This window comes from Perognathus longimembris, chromosome 23, assembly GCF_023159225.1.
Source record: "Perognathus longimembris pacificus isolate PPM17 chromosome 23, ASM2315922v1, whole genome shotgun sequence".
Lineage (NCBI taxonomy): Eukaryota > Metazoa > Chordata > Mammalia > Rodentia > Heteromyidae > Perognathus > Perognathus longimembris.
The window spans coordinates 9,684,973-9,704,794 of record NC_063183.1 but is presented as its reverse complement, the minus strand read 5'-3'; the positions used below and the strand labels follow the sequence as shown (position 1 = coordinate 9,704,794).

The 19,822-nt window shown below is 42.2% G+C and overlaps 1 protein-coding gene, 1 long non-coding RNA gene and 1 other non-coding gene across 3 annotated transcripts in view; 1 reads left to right on the top strand and 2 right to left on the bottom strand.

Moving 5' to 3' along the window:
- The window catches only part of Parn (poly(A)-specific ribonuclease), an 87,034-nt gene that overhangs the window by 36,917 nt on the left and 30,295 nt on the right, over nucleotides 1-19,822 (bottom strand). Inside the window, exons 18-21 of the mRNA XM_048333315.1 lie at nucleotides 19,484-19,553; nucleotides 11,169-11,224; nucleotides 9,497-9,583; nucleotides 8,038-8,112 (exon numbers count right to left, since the gene is read on the bottom strand). Of these exons, the coding sequence (XP_048189272.1) occupies nucleotides 8,038-8,112; nucleotides 9,497-9,583; nucleotides 11,169-11,224; nucleotides 19,484-19,553 (288 nt within the window). The remainder of the gene's footprint in view (nucleotides 1-8,037; nucleotides 8,113-9,496; nucleotides 9,584-11,168; nucleotides 11,225-19,483; nucleotides 19,554-19,822) is intronic.
- On the top strand, nucleotides 13,388-13,492 carry LOC125341251. Its single transcript, XR_007208933.1, has one exon. It is a non-coding gene; the product is annotated as a U6 spliceosomal RNA (small nuclear RNA).
- Nucleotides 13,448-19,210, bottom strand: LOC125341219. Its single transcript, XR_007208914.1, has 3 exons — nucleotides 19,188-19,210; nucleotides 18,781-18,782; nucleotides 13,448-13,746 (listed from the first exon to the last, which is right to left on the bottom strand). It is a non-coding gene; the product is annotated as an uncharacterized LOC125341219 (long non-coding RNA).

Sequence of the window (19,822 nt, the reverse complement as noted above, 5' to 3'; positions counted from 1 at the left end):
GCATCACAAAGCAAGCATTCTCAGATCCAGATAACAGATTTTAAAATAAAAAGCAGGCCAGCAGTTTGGAAAAGAACCAATGAAACAAAGTATGGAAGCTCAGTATCCAGCATGGCTTGCCCACTTACTCTGCCTACTCACGCTCTCTCTCTCTCTCTTTCTCGCTCGCTCTCTCTCTCTCTCTCTCTCTCACACACACACACACACACACACACACACACACACAGTGTTCTCTGCCACTTAAGGCTGGTCTTTCTTTTGTTGCATTTTTTTAATAACCTTCATTTACTAGTGAATATTTGCATTGCAGGAAACAAAAGCTCAAGAAGCAAAGAAGAAAGTTGCCCACGATCGCAAGCAGCTCTGCTGGATGTGTCCCAGGGCCTGGGCGACACTGGGAACTGATTCAAGGACCAGGAAGCCTTTTCTGGCTGAGGAAGGTCTCAGCTCTTTCCTGCACCGGCCAAGGACCACAAAATGCTAATCAGGGAGCAGCCAAGTTACTGCTACACACTTAACTCTGTCCGATACTGCAAATTCTCAAGAGTAAACACACTAGTGAAACAAGAACAATCTTGATACATTATTAAAGCTTTCCACAGTGCTTTGTATGGACTAAGTACTTTAAAGGGAAAAATATTCAGTCAGTTGGCACTTAGGAGTTTTCACATCAGAAGAGAGCTACATAAACATACATTTATTCACAAGTTTTCTAATAATGCTTTCTCCTTTAGCCAACTGAAGTGCTCTACAAGCTACTACAGTACATACATTGCCTGTACAAAAAAAAAAGAGAGGCACTGGCCAGGCACTGATGCCTATAATCCTAGCTACTCAGGAGGCTGGGATCTGAGGATCACAGTTCAAAGCCAGCCCAAGCAGACAAATCTGCGACTCTTGATAAACCAGTGAAAGGCCAGAGCGAAGGTACAGTTCAAGGGTAGAACACCACCCTCGAGCAAAAAAAAGTCAGGTGAAAACGCAAAGCACTGACATCAAGCCTCAGTATAGCACAAAGACAGGAGAGGGGAGGGAGATGCATTGTTTCCAGAAGCCAGTACTTATGGAAAAACACATCAGGTCATTTTAATCCACAAGATAAATTATCAGCCTCCTCCCACGTAAACAAGCTAGTGCAATAGAAATCTTATTTTAAGCCAAGAGTGTTGCTGCTCACAACCAGCTACTCAGGAGACAGAAATTGGGAGGATCACAGTTTGAGGCTAGCCCAGGCAAAAAGCCTCAAGACTCATCTCAACTAACAGCTGTGTGGCATGGAATACACCTGTTATCCAAGCTATGTGAGAAGCTGAGACCAGGAGGATTGCAGTTCCAAGCCAGCTTAAGCAGAAGTTCACAAGACTCCATCATTTCAACAGAAAAAGGCTCAGCATGGTAGAGCATACCTGTCATCCCACCTATGATAGGAAATATAAATAGGAGGCCAGTTAGGGCAAAAGGCAAAACTCTTATCTCAAAAATAACCAGAGCAATAAACATTTTACAAAAATAAAATAAAAAATAAAGAGCCAAGCCGGGCGCCAGTGGCTCACGCCTGTAATCCTAGCTACTCAGGAAGCCAAGATCTGAGGATTAAGGTTCAAAGCCAGCCTGGTCAGAAAAGTCCCAAGAGATAAAGGCCAATTAACCACTCAAAAATGGGAAGTGGCACTGTGGCTTAAGTGATAGAATGCTAGCCTTGAGCCCAAAGAGGCTCAGGGACAGCGCTCAGGCCAAGTTCAAGCCCAACAACTGACAAAAAAGTAATAAAATGATAATAATAATAATAATAAAGAGGTAGTCAATGGCTCACATCTGTAAGCCTAGCTACTCAGGAGGCTGAGATTTGAAGATCACAGTTCAAAGTGATCACCAGGCAGGAAAATCACTGAGACTCTTATCTCCAATTAACTACCAAAAAAAGGCCACAAGAGGAGCTGTAGTTCAAGTGGTAGGGCAACAGCTTTCACCAGGAGAGCTCAGGGACAGAGTCTACACTCTGAGTTCAAGCCCCAGGAATGGCTCAAAAAAATAATAATAACTAGGGCAAAAAAAGAGACTGTTAAACAAAGTAAACCCAAAGCAGGTAAAAGAAAAAAAAAACATCAAAAGAGCCGACAACAGCAAAATAGAGCTCAACAATCAATGCAGATTAAAGTAAGTGAAAAGCTGAGTTTTCATAAAGATTCATAAAATTGAGTCCTAGCTAAGAAAAAAAAAATCAAGGAAAAAAATGGGAACACCAATTACCATTACCACGAATGAAAAGCAGTTACCACTGTAGGCTGTAGACATTTAAAGGATAATACAGGTGCAGTGAAGTTTAAAGTTTAAAGTAAGCAGCCTCTTAGAAAACTCAGGGCTGAATAATCACCTTCCAAATGTAACGTGCAATCCTAATATGTAAGTGTTCAACACAATCATAAGCAGTGCTTTCAAAAGTATGGTTTGATAAGAACACACTCACGCCACATTGATACAAAGCCAAGGCTGCTCACCTTAAAATGTTTCTTGTAATATTTCCAGTGTGCTGCAAGTCTTACTTTCAAAGAACAAAATGACATTTTTCCCAAATCCCTGGGTTTTTTGTTTGTTTGTTTGGATGGCTTGGGGTATGATGGAGTTGTCAGTGCAGAACCTTGGGTTCAGGACCTTGTACTCACTCAGCTTTCACATTCATGGCTGGCGTTCTACCACTTGAGCCACACTTTCAGCTCAGCTTTTTCCTGGTTAATTGGACTTGACTACCTGACAACTGTCCCAGCTGACAATGTTCCAGATATCAGCCTTCTGAGTAGCTAGGATTAGACATGAGCCACTGGTACCCAGTTTCAAGCCATTCCTAGAAAAGCTACAGGCAGAGAGAAACTGTCCTAGGATGCACCTAAAGACACTCAAGACCATGTCTAGAAAGACATACTAAATAAAAAAATAACGTTGAGCTTTTGACTCATTTAGCAAAACTACACAAGGCATGCAAAAATACCAAGCATTGGCTCACTCCTGTAATCCTAGCTACTCAGGAGGCTGAGATCTGAGGATCGCAGTTGGAAGCCAGCCTGGGCAGCAAAGTTATGAGACCCTGATCTTCAATTAACCACCAGAAAGCCAGAAGTAGTGATGTGGCTCTAAGTGACAGAGCACTAGCCTTGAATGCAAAGGCTCAGAGATAGTGCCTAGGCCCTGAGTTCAAGTCCCAGGACACACATTCTCTCTCTCTGTCTCTCTCTGTCTCTCTTTCTGTCTGTCTCTCTCTCTGTGTCTGTCTCTGTACGCGCATGTGTCACACACACACACACACACACACACACACACACACACACACACACATACACACACACACACATCCCAAACAGGAATGAGCCCTGAATTCTGGTTTGACTGCTAAGGGTGAGATTTTTCCAAATGATTAGGCTAGTTGGACTTCTCTGAAACCTCAAGTTCCACACTGCCCAAGTATGCCTCACATGAAGCTGTAGAGGACAGACACAGGATGCCCTCATGTGGGGTTCCCCAGATCCTTCATGGAAGCAATAAGCAGGGAAGGGGGCAAGGCTTAAGTGATAGAATGATTGCCTAGCAAGCACAAGTCCCTGGGTTCAATGTTCAGTAACAGAATTAAAAAGGGAAAAAAATGCCAGGCACCAGTTTAGCTCATGCCTGCAATCCTAATGACTCAGGAGGCTGAGATCTGAGGATCATGGTTTCAAGCCAACCAGGGCAGGAAAGTTCATGAGACTCTTATTTCTAAATAAGCATCACTTAAGCTGTGGCTCAAGTGGTAGAACAGTAGCCGGGAGCACGAAAGCTCAGAGGACACTGTCCAGAACCTGAGTCTAAGCCCCAGGATTGGCAATCATCGCAATCATCGCATCATCATCATCATCATCATCATCATCATCATCATCATCATCACAACAGCAACAACAGTTAAAAGAGCAAGATTTAAACCAAATGGTAGTCAATACAGGAATTTAAATAATTAATGTTTCCCGTAAGAAGGAAATTTTCATATTCAAGATGTCAAAAAACGCTTTTTAAATGTTGATTAGAATTAGCAATACTAAAAGAAAAAGACAGGTGTCATTTAAAAAGAAACTCCTTGAATATAAATCAGTTTGCGTCAGAGGAAAAAAAAATCACAAGTTGCCACATAAAAGGCATTTAACGATTTTTACAATGTTGCACTATTGATCTGACAGGCCCAGTTTCTTACGAGTGACCAAGTAATCTGTTTAAAGTGAGCACTGATAGGATCTGCAGCCCATTCCCAAATCCTGGTCCCTCTCATCCCTATAACCACCATGAGGAAAGGATAGATTTCATACCATCTTTCAATTAAACATCTGCACAAATTTTAGACATCAGAGGAAAATAGCCCAGAGACATTAGATTTTCCACTACATGTAAAAAGGTATTTCTAAGTCATAATACCACAAGATCCTTTATTCAATTCAGAAATCTTGCCCATGTACTTAATTACTGAGGTTAGAGTCTACATGTATCCACAATCGTGGTGGGAGTTCCAGTCCCTACTCTCAAGATGTACAGTCTCCCATGACCACTGAGGAAAAGGGTATGTTGGATGTAAGGCAAGCAGAGGGATCTGGCTCTCATCTCCTACAACGAACGCAGCCACCGGAAACATCTGGGAAGGCTGATGTTTATGGCACAGCTTACTGGGAGGGCACTTGCCTAACATGTACAAGGCTCTGGGTTCCCCGGCACCACAAAACAAAACAAAACAAAAAGTTTATGCTCCAGGAAGGGGATGATTGAATAAAAGATGTTCAGGCAAAACACAATGCCTAGTATTCCCAGGGGAAGCTAGGGGGAGGGACAAGACAAGGGGAAGAAAGGAAAACTATGGTCAGAGGCCAGCACGTTCAACTTACTGGTACTTAGTGAAGAGTTGTCATACAAGAAAAAGAAAAAGGAAGAAAAAAATCATGCTTTAATAGCAAATCTGCATATTATTACAAGATGAATGGCTCAGCACATAGTACATGTCTATAATCCCAGCTACTCAGAAGGGAGATGATTAAGAGTGCAAGTCCAGCCTGAGAAACTTGACAAGAAACCCTGTCTCCAAATAAATAAGGGCTAAGCAAGCTTAGTGGTAGAGCACTTACCCAATACGTGTAAGGCCCTAGATTTGATCCCTAGTACAGACAAAAAGATTTTTTAAAAAAATTTTAAGGAGGGCTGGGAATATAGCCTAGTGGTAAGAGTGCTTGCCTTGCATACATGAAGCCCTGGATTCAATTCCCCAGCACCACATATATGGAAAATGTCCAGAAGTGGCGCTGTGGCTCAAGTGGCAGAGTGCTAGCCTTGAGCAAAAAGAAGCCAGGGACAGTGCTCAGGCCCTGAGTCCAAGGCCCAGAACTGGCAAAAATAAATAAATAAATAAATAAAATTTTAAGGGAAAAAACTTCACCATTTCATCCTGCCTATTGCTCATGTCAGTCATGCAAGCACACATGTATGACTCATGCCACAATGTGTGCCAGGCATTGCGAGTCTGGCAGGGGCAAAATGGGCAGCACATACCACATACAGTGTGAGACATAGGACCCTAACTCCAGAAACTGTGAAGCAAAATTCTCACTGTGTGAAGAGGCTTCGATACTAAGGGAGTACTAGTGACTGACATGAGCTATTCTGTAACATAACCATTGAAAGCAACTCAAGACACCCATACACATGATGAGCAAGCATACTCATCTTTCCAGTTACATATACTTAACTAGCATGTTACACATTTTAAAACACTGTCACGGGTCACAGAAAGGAGGCTAGGCAGGTGCTTTTACAATGCCCTCCATTCCTCAGACCACAGGTGGTAGAGGGCCAGGCTCTAGCAGGGAACTTCCTATCGTGATCTCACTTTACCTTCACAGCCATGCTGCAAAGTACCTCTGATCTCCTCCTGTTCACAGCTTCCGAGCCTGTGGTCTGGAGGTTTACACAAGCTGTCCAAGACAACTGGCCAACAATGGGGTGGAGCCACTGTTACTTCCCAAGAGGATCTGACTCCAAAGCCTGTCCATCTCCTTCCTCCTGCAGGGATCAGCCAGGCAGCTAGAGTGTGGACACTGAGCAGAAGAGGCAGGAACCATGGCAGGAGTGTCTTTCAGTTCCAGTTCCATGTTTCTCAACCTCATTGAGGCTTTCATTATGACTTTCACCTTGAGGTCTGCCTCCCACTTTAGCTCTAACAAATCCTTTGATCCCTTTGGATTCCCTCTTAAGTCATCTGTCTAAAGATCACAGAGGAATGGATTACGAAAATACGTGTAAGCAAAACCTTAAATTATTCAACAAGTAACATCACCTGCACCCTGTCCAAGACCATCCGCAGATGTTGTGTGATCTGAAATGCATTCACCAGGAAGGCTGCTATTATATAACCACAATAAAAGCCAACGCTATGCCCAGCTTATACATATAATCTCCTGGGATGCTCAGGAACAGCCTAACAAGTCCACACTTTGATCCATACTATGGAGAGATAAGCAGAAGCTCCTCAAAGGTAACTAACATGCCTTATTCTGAAGTTAGAGTGTCTCCCTTTACAACACAGCATGTGTTCTTGAGATGGACAAATAACCAATCAAAATACCAAAATTCTGCTCTGAATTCATACATTTGTAGGTGCTCATATGTAAGTGCTCACATGTTAAAAGTATTGTAATTAAATAACCTTAGTGCATGGTACTTTGTGAAAGTCAAAACAAAATGCACTTCATTTAAAATGCTCACACCGGAAGGGGGGGTATGAGGGACAAGGTAACAAACAGTACAAGAAATGTATCCAATGCCTAACGTATGAAACTGTAACCTCTCTGTACATCAGTTTGATAATAAAAATTTGAAAAAAAAGAAAAAAGAAAAATAAATAAATAAATAAAATGCTCACACCTTAAACAATTTCAAGCACCTGAGTGCTTGAAATCTATTTGGATATATAGCTTAACAATTCTTTTTCGCCATTTTAGTCAATACTTTCCACCTTAAGAAAACAGAATGTTTAGTGGTACTCAGTGTTAAAACTACTAAGGACACAAGAAATGTAGCAGTCTATCTTTAAAGATTATTTTTTTGGGGGAAGGGTCAGTGATGTGGCTTGAATTCAGGGTCAGGGCACTGTCCCTGAGCTTTTGTGTTCAAGGCTAGTGCTCTACCACTTTGAACCACAGCTCCACTTCCAGTTTTCTGGTGGTTAAATGGATATAGGAGTCTCACAGACTTCCTTACCTAGGCTGGCTCTGAACCGTGATCCTTAGATCTCTGCCTTCTGAGTAGCTAGGATTACAAGCGTGAGCCACCAGTGCCTAGCTCAGAATTTTACTTTTAAATGCAAAGGAAGCCAGGTGCTAGGGGCTCATACCTGCTATCAATCCTAGCTTCTCAGAAGGCTGAGACCCGGAGGACCACAGTTTGAAGCCAGCCCAGGCAGAAAAGTCCATGAGACTCCTATCTCCAAAATAGTCAGCAAGTTGCATGGGAGGCATGGCTCAAGAGGGCAAGCACCTACCCTAGAGCAAGTAATAATATCACCAAGTTCAACCTCCAGGACAGCTTAAAAAAAATCCTGCAAATAAAGTATCAGTTTGTTTGTGAAACAAAATAAGCATTTGATATAAATTTCAAAGAGTGACTACATGAGATGCTTATACATAAACAAGAAAGTACAGTGTGGCCACTCAGGGCAGGCATCACTATTTGGTGGTCTACCCAGTCCCCCCAACTGACTACTTGGAATTCTCAAAGTATTCTTATAAATGTACTTAGAAATCATTTTAGAAAGAGTATAATGGAAAGCAACAGAGTATAGGCAAGTGATTTAAAGGAGATATACCATGTAACATGTCTAATAAATCCAAAACCTTGCCTCATTTCCTCACCTCCCACAATACTCACTGATTATTTCCTTCATTTTAGAGATAAGCAGCTGGCTGAAACCACAGCCCCCTAAGTTGAGAGTGAGCCCCCACTCTGTTACTACCCTAGGCCGATGTCAAGGATACATACCAATCTTAACTAGGTCAGGCTGGCTTAGAGAAACGAAGGCTGATGTGTCATCAATCCAGGATATGTGAATGTTACCTGTGAATATCAAATTGAAAATAAAGTAACCCTTAAGTCTGATGGCCAGAAGCTAAAAAGCCAAAAAAAAAAAAAAAAGAAAAAGAAAAGAAAGTAACCATCTGACAGTTTATAGAGAGCTATGGGATTTATTCTGCAACCTGACTTGTTTTAATCAAGTGCGGAGTATGGAGGAGGAGATCTGGTGTAAAACTTAACCCAATATGTAAAAACTTAATCCTTCACATCAATTATTTCTCTTACAACTTCAAGAGAAAAACTATGGGCTGGGAATATAGCCTAGTGGCAAAAGTGCTTGCCTCATATATATGAAGCCCTTGGTTCAATTCCCCAGCACCACATATATAGAAAACGGCCAGAAAAAGAAGCCAAGGACAGTGCTCGGGCCCTGAGTCCAAGGCCCAGGACTGGCAAAAAAAAAAGAGAGAGAGAGAAAAACTATGTCAGGGAAAATAAGAAGCTAGGGCTGCGAATATGGCCTAGTGGCAAGAGTGCTTGCCTTGTACACATGAAACCCTGGGTTCGATTCCTCAGCACCACATATATAGAAAATGGCCAGAAGTGGCACTATGACTCAAGTGGCAGAGTACTAGCCTTGAGCAAAAAGAAGGCAGAGACAGTGCTCAGGCCCTGAGTTCAAGGCCCCGGACTGACCAAAAAAAAAGAAAGAAAAGAAGCTATTGGAAATTTGCTTTAAAAACAAAAGAAAGCTGAGTGAAAGCACAGGCACTGAGTTCAAACCCCAGAACATATCTGTCTCATTCATATCTTGTATCTTGGTCTGTAGACATCTGTGTTTGTTGCTTTAATTATTTTACCTCAAGTACTCTTCCTGCCCTTATGAAACAAGCATTCTCTCTGAATTTAATATTTTGTTTTGTTTTTGTGCAAGTCCTAGGACTTGAACTCAGGGCCTGGGCACTTTCTCTGAGTATTTGTGTTCAAGGCTAGAGCTCTACCACTTGAACCACAGCTCCACCTCTGGCTTCTTGGTAGCTAATTGGAGATTAGAGTCTCAAACTTGAAGTCCTCAGATCTCAGCTTCTTGAGTCAGTAAGATTACATGTATGAGCCACCAGCAGCTAGCCATTGAATTTAATCTTAAAAATTATTTTCCTGGTCAGTTGTAAAGGCAGTCACAGTAATGACATCTTGATTCCATGAATTAATAAGACTCCACAGGGAAATATTATTAGAAGTTCTCCAGAATACATTAGTACAGGAAAATCCCATGAGTAAAAATACAAACTTGTCCATTTACATTCTTCTACATTCTTCCACACCCAAGCTAGATAGTTGTCTATGCCCCTATACCAAAAAAACAAACAAACAAAAAACCCCATCAAAACCCTGAAAGGTATATCTGTACCTGGCTTTTACTTACCAAAGGCACTGAAGAGTTGGTAAAGGTCGCTGGTTTTCCACTCCTTAGGAAATGTCACGTGGAGAACATGGTCACGTTTAGGCTGCACTACAAGACAAAGTATGACGAGGGCTACAAGTTGAAAAGTGATCAAGGAAACTAAGGCCACAGGAGCCTGGGGACCTGTCACTGCACTGGTGATCACCAAGCAATTCCAGAAGAAAGTACCCTTAGGACTGGTGGGGGTTGAGGTTCTGACACTTCAGAGAACCTGTTAAACCCTCCCATAGCCATTCCACAGAGGAGCACATTCTCATGAGTTCCTACACAAATCATCTACAGAAAAATCTTGCTGCTGTTGCAAAGACAGCACTGCATCTTCTTTGCTTCCCCCCCCCACTCCGCCCCCTGCCCCAAGGCTAGCACTCTACTTCTTGAGCTACAGCACCACTTCTGGCCTTTTCGGTTTAAGTGGTGAAGAATCAAGCTTGCCTACCACTAAGCTACATTCCTAGCCCCTGTACCTTCTTTTCATCTGGATGTCCACAGGATTATTAATCTACAGGATTATTTCATTTCTGAATTAACAATGCACTACACAAATTAAATGGAGTAAGTAGAGGCAATTCTTGGTCTCACAATCTCATGTTCCAATACCAGAGCCCTTAGCTGTGCAACTGTAATCAAGAGGCCTACCTAACTTCTATGTCCACTCAAGACTACGAACTAAGAGTGGCCACAGTGAACTTCTAGAACTGTGTGACAACAGGTAATCTGGATGGAGCAGAACCAACAGTGTGCCTCAAACTGTCATGGCATGATTATGGTCAACCTCAGCACCCTCTTTCTGCATGCCATCCAGTCACAGGCATTTAGGGAGGTAAATCGAGGCTAAAGAGGCAAGTGGGAAGCATAAGAAAGTAACAGCAGTGCCCCTCCCCTCCCCCAAAGACATAGTGGCTTTCCTAGGGTTTTATGTGGTTAATGTTTCGTTATTTTATATTTGGATGGAATCCAGGGCCTATGCTAAGGATAAGACTGGACGCACCCCTAGACTTGCAAGGTTGTTGTTGTTGTTTTTTTGCTAGTCCTGGGGCTTGGACTCAGAGCCTGAGCACTGTCCCTGGCTTCTTTTTGCTCAAGGCTAGCACTCTGCCACTTGAGCCACAGTGCTACTTCTGGCCTTTTCTATATATGTGGTGCTGAGGAATTGAACCCAGGGCTTCATGTATACGAGGCAAGCACTCTTGCCACTAGGGCCATATTCCCAGCCCACTTACAAGGTTCTTAACAGAAAAGAAAAAGAAAAGAAATCAAGCCATTAAATACAAATATATGCATAGTCAACTAATTGGAAAATAGGAATTTAACAAGTTACTGACACAGGGAGCTTATCTTAACATGTTATAAATATTTATAGGAAATAAGGACATTAGAATTCTGGGGGAAAATGAAATCATGAAGGGAAGATACAGGTCTTAAAGATTCAGCCCATGTATAAACTGGAAAATGTGAGTGGAGCGATGACTAATACAGGCCCAGGGGTCCCATTAATTCAGGCACTGCAGTGTTGTCAGCCACACAACCACTGCCCAGTGCTCATAAGAGAAGTACTTTTTCTGTGGTAAGTTTTCCTTCTGACCCTCCTCTCAGGCCACACAAGGAAATGTACAGAAGATAAACCTTTACTCACAGTCTGGCCCTTCCAGGTTTAAATAGGGGATGTCCAGGATCCTCATAAGGTACAGTCTACCAAAAAGGAGAAGAAAAAAAGACAACAAAAAAACACAAGTTAACAGACTTCCCCCCCCCCCCCACAGCCCTGAGGCTTGAACTTAAGGCCTGAGGGTCTCTGAGCTTTTGGGCTCAAGGTTAGTGCTCTACTTCTTGAGCTACAACTCCACGTCTGGCTTTTTGATAGTTAATTGGAGATAAGAATGTCATGGACTTTGCTGCCTGGGCTGGCTTCAAATTGCCATTCTCTGATCTCAACCTCCTGCGTAGCTAGGATCACACATGAGCCACAGGCACCCAGCAAGACGTATTTCTTTATAAAAGCTAGGAAAGAACAGAGTATGGTGGTACATACCTGTAATCCCTGCACTTGGGAGAGAATCAAGAGTTTGATGCTACCCTGGGCTACAACATCAAACTCCTACCCAGCCTGGGCTAAGTAGTAAGACTGTCAAAAAGACACACACACACACACACACACACACACACACACACACACACAAAAAAAAAAAACTGAATAAGCTGTTCATTTTTTTAGTAGATGCTCTTTGATTATACTACTGTTATTTCTAAAATAATTTTAGAGCTCATTCATTTTAGAGATTTTTCTCTCATGCTAAGTATTTATCTTAAATAGAAAGAAAGAAATAAAATTGTGCTATTATCCTCAACATCTATACTATTCCCACCACAGACTAGTTACTCAATAAATAGCAACTGATGAATGAAAATAAGTAATAAGAAAGTTCTGCACAGAGCTTGCCTTGTTAGTCCAAAGACTGTAGGATGGAAACAAGCCTGAACCATCATCCCACCTCCAAATTAGCAGGAGTGGGGTGTAAACTGATGGCCAGGGCACACCGCCTTCTTCCTTTCATGCAGTGCACTGGCAATGCGGGAGTGTGCCAATCTCACAATCAGAAACAAAAGCCCACATTACTGGTCATCACCTGAGATAGTCTAACAACACAAAGCACAACCACCCTTGGTGAAAGCGGCCACCTCCTTGCTATACGGCATAGCAGCCATTCATGTCTGTCTTCTCCAATGGCACTTTAAAAAGCCCACTTGTTGATTACAACTGTCACATCACTCGTTTTTCTTTATTTGCAAGGCATTCTGTAACGTGTGAGATGATTTTAATGAGTTTTAGTTGGATAACAATATATCGTGTGCTTCGGGTAGAGATGACATTATATTTAATAGCAAATTACAGAGGCAAGCCAACTGCCCAACAAGCAATTAGTCTGGCTTCACTGACCTGCAATTAAGGCCCATCACTGACAGGCACTGGGAGGCTGAGCAGGTTTTGATCTCATTTACAAATGGAGCCATCAGGCTGAATAGCACTCCTCTGAGCAGGGCAGAAAAACCCCACCATGGCCCTCGGTGGCCTGAGAATTTGGAAGACCTACAGCTTAATAAACTAACTCCTATGGCTAAGAAACCGATTTAAGCTCATGTGAATGATTAGGCTCTTGTAAACCGTCTTACCCAACTAAATCAGTACCACTTATAATACTAAGAAACAGTAAGACTCTGAACCCAGCAAGTAGGTACTTCATGGTGAGGGTTCTGATGACCAGCACCAGAAAGTTATTCCTGTGGTAGGAGAAACTGTTTTTTATGCTTCAGATAATTTCAATTTTCCAGTTAATAAATTTAGAAACAGGCTCCAATTTTTTAAAAAAAGTGAAACAAAATAAAAAAAACAACGTAAAAGTTTAATGAAACTAGGCATGGAGTCACATCATTATAATCTCATCACTCAGGAAACTAAGGCAGGAATATATCCAGTTCAAGGCTACACTGGGCTACCTAGCAAGATTTTGTCTCAAAACAACAACAAAACGGTTAGCAAGACCCTACCCCACCCCCATTTCAACAAACAAGGTGGTGTGGTGGTAAATGCCTTAGATCCCAGCTACACTGGAGAAGTAAAGGGATCACAGTCTAAGGCCATCCATGAGCAGAAAGACAGAGAGAGAGAGAGAGAGAGAGAGAGAGAGAGAGAAAGAGAGAGAGAGAGAACGAGAACATGCATGAGACCCTATCTGAAAAATAAGTAAAACCAAAAAGGGCTAGGGGCCTTTTTTCTTTTTAACCCAATTTCAACAGAAAACTAAAAGGCTAGGGACCTTTTTTTAAAACCTAATTTCAAGAGGAAACTAAAGTTCAGTGCTCGCTTTGGCAATACATATACTAAAATTGGATCAACACACAGATTAGCATGGCCCCTGTGTCAGGATGCCAATGCACATCCATGAAATGTTTCGTGTTTTTACAAATAGTCTTAGTACTCCATGCACGTAAGTGAAAATGGACCGAGGAAACCTGAGGAGACAGGTAGAGATGGGACAGATAAGGGCAAGGGAGAAACATGGAAGGAATGACTCTGATCCAGGTGCACTGGACATACAAATGGACATATGAAATTGAAATTCTTGTACAACTATTTGAAGATAATAGTAATAATAATATAAAGGTCAAATCAATAAGATGTTCACTGGCATACAATGAAATACATCAACTGCAGGCTCAAGTCTATAATCACTTGGGAGATATCTGGAGATCAGATGATCAAGGCTCAAGGCCAGCTCAGGCATAAAAATTGACTAGATGGGGCTGGGAATATGGCCTAGTGGCAAGAGAGCTTGCTTCATATACATGAAGCCCTGGGTTCGATTCCCCAGCACCACATATACAGAAAACGGCCAGAAGTGCCGCTGTGGCTCAAGTGGCAGAGTGCTAGCCTTGAGCAAAAGGAAGCCAGGGACAGTGCTCAGGCCCTGAGTCCAAGGCCCAGGACTGGTAAATTAATTAATTAATTTATTTATTTAAAATTTAAAAAATTGACTAGATGTTTCCATGGTGAGAGCCTGTCATCCTGGTGACCCAGAGAAACACAACAAAAAAGATCACAGTCCAGGCCAGCCTGGGCACAAAGCAAGAACACACCTCAAAAATAACCAAGACAAAAAGGTATTAGAGGGCTGGGAATGTGACCTAGTCGTGGCAAGAGTGCTCGCCTCATTTACATGAAGCCCTGGGTTCGATTCCCCAGCACCACATATATAGAAAACGGCCAGAAGTGGCACTGTGGCTAGGGTGCTAGCCTTGAGCAAAAAGAAGCCAGGGACAGTGCTCAGGCCCGGAGTACTAGGCTCAGGACTGGCAAAAAAAAGAAACAAAAAGGTATTGGAAATATAGTTCTCATCTTAGAGCACCTGACTAGAAAAAGGCCCAGAGTTCAGTCCCCTGGTGCAGAAAACAAAACACCAATAATCAAAATCAACTTCAATAACATGCAATGTCAATAAATTCTAGTTCAAAATCTCAAATAATCCTATGAAAGTCTTAAACACAAATAACTTGGAATATCCTTTTTTTTTTTTTTAAGTCACTCCTGGGGCTTTTAACTCAGGGCCTGAGCACTACCCCCGAGCTTCCTTGTTCTCATGTCTAGCACTCTACTACTTGAGCCACAGCACCACTTCCAGCTTTTTCTGTTTATGTGGTACTGAGGAATCGAACCCAGGACTTCATGCATGCAAGGCAAGCACTCTACCACTAAGCCACAATCCCAGCCCCTTGGAGTATCACTTTTTTTTTTTATAGATTTTTTTTTTTTCCAGAGCTGAGGACTGAACTCAGGGCCTTACGCTCACCAGGCAGGCACTTTTCCCCTGAGCTAAATCCCCAGCCCCGAGTTGTAAAAAGGCACAAAATTTTTACAATTGTTAATACATCTGTGTAGAAGATTTATGTTATTAAAACAACAGAAAATAATCTCAAAGCCAAAAAAAAAAACATTTGGGGAAATTCTGGGCTTCATTTTTCACAACTTCTTTTACTACTGTTCTGTTGCTTTAGACTTAAAACAGAAAATAAAGACTATGAGAACTGAGAGACCCAAGGGAAATTACTGGAGACTTTCCCAGAAAAAGCCAACTGCAAATGCCTCAGTTCTTCTTATATGTCCTGTGTACAATCACCTGGCAGGAGAGGAGAAGACTATAAAGTAAATATAAAGCAAACTAGAGGCTGAGTGAGGAGGAATATGGTCCAAGTAGGTCATGTGCATGTATGAAAATAGAAACAATAAAGCTTGTTGAAATCATTTGACAAATGAGGTGGGGGGTGTGAAGTTACTTGGAACACATTTATACATGAATAGAAATGTCACAACAAGCCCCCAACCCCTTATATAATTTATGTATACTAACAAAAAACAAAAAAAGGAAACTATAAGTTCAAGTCTGCTATTTCTTTCTGGTTTTTTTAAGAGGGGAAGGGAAAAGGGTTATTGTTGTTTTCTAGTATTTTTTGGTTGTTACCAGGATTGAATAAGGGCCTCACGCTTGCTTAGGCAAGTGCTCTACCACTTAAGCCACCCGCCAATCCATTTGCTTTTCAGATAGGGTGCCAAGCATTTGCCCAGTCAGCTTCAGGATATAATCCTCTTAACTTTGCCACCTGACAAGCATGTATGCAAGTGTGCACCACCATGTCCCTTATTTTGTTATTTCTTTTTTCTTTGGCCAGCCCTGGGGCTTGAACTCAGGGCCTAAGCACTGTCCCTGGGGGCTTCTTTTTGCTCAAGGCTAGCACTTTGCCACTTGAGCCACAGCACCACTTCTGGCTTTTCTATATATGTGGTGCTGAGGAATTGAACCCAGAGCTTCATGTATACGAGGCAAGCACTCTTGCCACTAGGCCATATTCCCAGACTCTTATTTTGTTATTTCTAAAGTCCCTAATTTTGTTATTTCATTGAACTTAATGATGAGTTCAAAGAAATTATTGTCCTACAAAAACAACCAAAGATGATCCTTAAAAAAGGAAAAGGGGCTACTCAGGAGGCTGAGATCAGAAGATCATGGTTCAAATCCAGCCCAGCCAGGAAAGTCTGTGAGACTTAATCTCCAATTACTCACCAAAAAGCTGGAAGTAGAGCTTTGGCTCAAGTGGGAGAGTGCTAGCCCTGAGCAAAAACTCTCATGGCAGCACCCAGGCCCTGAGTTCAAGCCCCAGGACTGGCAATAATAATAATAGGATATTCTGAAATCAAGTCTCATTCTGTAACCTATATTACCTAGAATTTGAAATCTTCATTTTGCTAATTTCTGAGACTGCAGATGTGTACCACCATGCCAGACCTATTACTGAATCATCTACTGAGAAGATCCCAAGGTGACTGGTGCTTATTACATCAAATGTAATAAAGATGTTTTTATACCACATATGTCTAAAACAATGTCCCTAAATGGTTTCAGAGGGCCCCCCTGTGCCTTTTTCATGGCCTGGGTACTTCCCATGCTATTGGAGTTAAGAGTCAAAGAGAACCAAGAGGTAAGGGGCTGGCAGCCTCACACTTACAATCCTACTCAGGAGGCTGCAATCTAAGGATCGCAGTTCAAAGGCAGCCCAGGCAGAAAAGTCCATGAGACTCTTATCTCCAATTAATTACCAGAATACTGGCTCAAAGTAGTAGAGCCCTAACCTTGAGCTAAAGAACTCAGGGACGGTGCCCAGGCCCTGAGTTTAAGCCCTACAACTGACCAAAAAATAAATAAATAAAAGAGAAAGAGAAAGAGAGAGAGAGAGAGAGAGAGAGAGAACCAAGGCATGGCAGTCAGGACAAGATGTCCACCATGATATGATGGGCTGTGGGGAAATGGCTTGCCTTCTGCTTTCACCTTGGTCACCTTTTAATCAATGCATGGAAAGCCAGTCTTAGAGAATATCTTCAGGCCAAGTCCTTTGAGGCTGGAAAGAGCTAAAAATACTCTCCTTTTACTCTCTTGTACCACAGAAAGCACAAAGTCAGGTTCTGGCCTTATATTTTATTAACAGTCATCTGTCTCTGCAAGACATCCTGGAATCTCTTGCAGAGAGCTTTTTAGAAGTGTTTTCTGAGGAACGGTTATTTTCCATTTACCTTAGTTCTTAGAAAAAAGCAGGGTAATGAGCACGCTGCTCTCTGTAAGAGAGAGGATTTAAAAGGAAACAACCAAGCTGTTCCTTGTTCAAATGCAGTCCCTGATGTGAAAAGGATTCCACATGGGATCTTGTTTTCAGGGACAATGCTGCCTTGGGTTTTCTCTAAAAAGAACTGGTGAGGAGATGAGCCAGAGCAGGTGACAACACACCCTTGGACAAACTGCTTGTGCCTCTTTTTAAGGACAGAGGGGACTATGTGCCTTCCTCCTGGCCATAAGGATTGCATGACATGGGAAAGACCTACAGTAGGTCCTAGTACTGAGTGGATATCCAGAATTATTGTTCTCCTTTCTGGAAAAACCAGGAGAGGACTGGGGAGATATTGGTTCAAAGATTCAGAATTTCATATAAGAGTAAATTCAAGAAACTCACTGCACATCACTGTGACTATAGTTAATGAATTGTAAACTTGATCCCGACAATAGATTGTAAGTAGTACTACTTATAAGAGGACAGTAATGCTGTAGTGCATACACAATGTATTCAAAATTGCAGGTTATATACAACAAACAAGTGATTTTTATGTTATCTAAAAAAATTACAAAGAAAGATGAGTCCCTGTGGCTCACATCTGTAATCCTAGCTAGTTAGGAGGCTAAGATCTGAGGATTGTGGTTCAAAGCCAGCCCAGGTAGAAAAGTTTGTGAGATTCTTATCTTCAATTAACTACCAAAAAAAAAAAAACCAGAAGTGAAGCTGTGGCTAAAGTAGCACAATGTCCACCTTGAACAAAAAGAGCTAAGGGACAATGCCAGGCCCTGAGTTCAAGCCCTAGTCCTAGCATTAAAATAATAATAATAATAATAATAATGTACATAAAAATGCATGGAATGGCCATGATTTGAACCACCTGTGACTTCCATGCTTTAGGGCACATACTACATTTCCAAAGAGACAAACAGTGCCTCCCAGACAAGAATCAAAAGCTAATAAGTCTCTCCTTACCACCCTTAAGGAACTGGAGAGACAGGAAATACTCTGTCCACATAATTAGGGTTCCATGAAAAAAAAAAGCTTAATTTCTAATATATGCCACACTCTCCCCCAGTCTACTTCGAATGATGTTTTGAAAGTCTCAACTTCTATAGAAAATAACAACAGCTACAGGATGCTGAAATTCACTAACTTGCACAATAACAATGAAGAGCCTGCAGGAATCCAGATGTTTGGGATTAACATCTGTCTCTGCACCAAGCAGAGAACACCAAGTAGAGCACCATGGAAGTTAAACAGCAGCCGCATGGTAAGGCGACAAACCAGATGGTAGAGCACTGCACATCTTGTAAGCACCCCAAAGCTGAACCAGTCCTTCCCTCATGTAGTGGCAATCGGTGTACGCTGCCTTGTTCTGCCTGGCTCACACAGACTCTGATGCCAGCCTGTAAGAGTGCTGGGGCAAAGGTGCAAGCTCAGGGCGCTGGCCCAGAGCCAGACTTGGCTACTCAAGGATCAGAGCCATACCTGTATGTCTCAACCTCACCAAGCAAGTACAAACTACGCCAAAACAGGTCTTGAGATTTTATTTTTTGCAAAGTGCTTGGAACGTAAGATTTCTTAATAAATCACACTGCTCCCTTACAACAGTGTAGGTGTGAGCACATCATTACTGCACTGGATTTGTTCAGAGGGCTCCAGTGTAAAGGCAGTCACAATCAGAACTTCACAAGTTAGCCTGAGAGTCATTTGTATAGTTTCCTCTTAGAAATATTAAGTGATAATAGTGGGAAAATGGAAAAGGAAAGCTTTATAGGGAATGGGAGTCACGATCCACATGTCTCCCTGGTAGGCAATTGGAAGACCAAAATTACTTCAAGAAACCACACTGGGTAATGTTTGGTTAGTGGGTAGGGTTTATTTCTTCCCAATGTATATAATAAATCATTCCTCCACATGTCGATTTCTAATTTCACATAGCAGCTGAGTTATTGGAGATGAGGAATATTTTATTTAAAAATACATGACAAGTGCCGGGCACTGGTGGCTCATGCCTGTAATCCTAGCTACTCAGGAGGCTGAGATCTGAGAACCATGGTTCGAAGCCAGTCTGGGCTGAAAAGTCCATGAGACCCTTATCTCCAACAAACTACCCAGAAAAGGCTGGAAGTAGCACTGTGGCTCAGGCTGATAGAGTGCTAGCCTTGGAGCACAAAGAGGCTCTGGGACAGTGCCCAGACCCTGAGTTCAAGCCCCAAAACTAGCTCCCATCATCCCAAGATCCCAAACTGGTCCTTGATGAGAAGACTGGATGACTGGGAACCCTCTAGCACTTACTTGTTGAAAAATGGCTCGATGAGTTTTGATCTGGCAGACACATGAATTTTTGGCGGACCAAGAAAAGAACCTAAAGAAGAAGAAAATAAACAGGATTTTACATATGGTCAAGTGGACAGCACCTGAAACTTCAACAGAACACAGTGGATTCTATCAAACAGGGTGATTCCGCAAAGGTAAAAGGTAAGCATCGGCAGTTGATCTCAGAACCTCTGCCGGGGTGAGTGGACCCTAGGGAATAGTAGCTACATGGCAGACAACATTTGTGCTTCACCACCCCTAATTCCTCTGTGGAAGCCTTGTCCCCCACATGATGGTGGACATGGCTAAGAAAAGCAG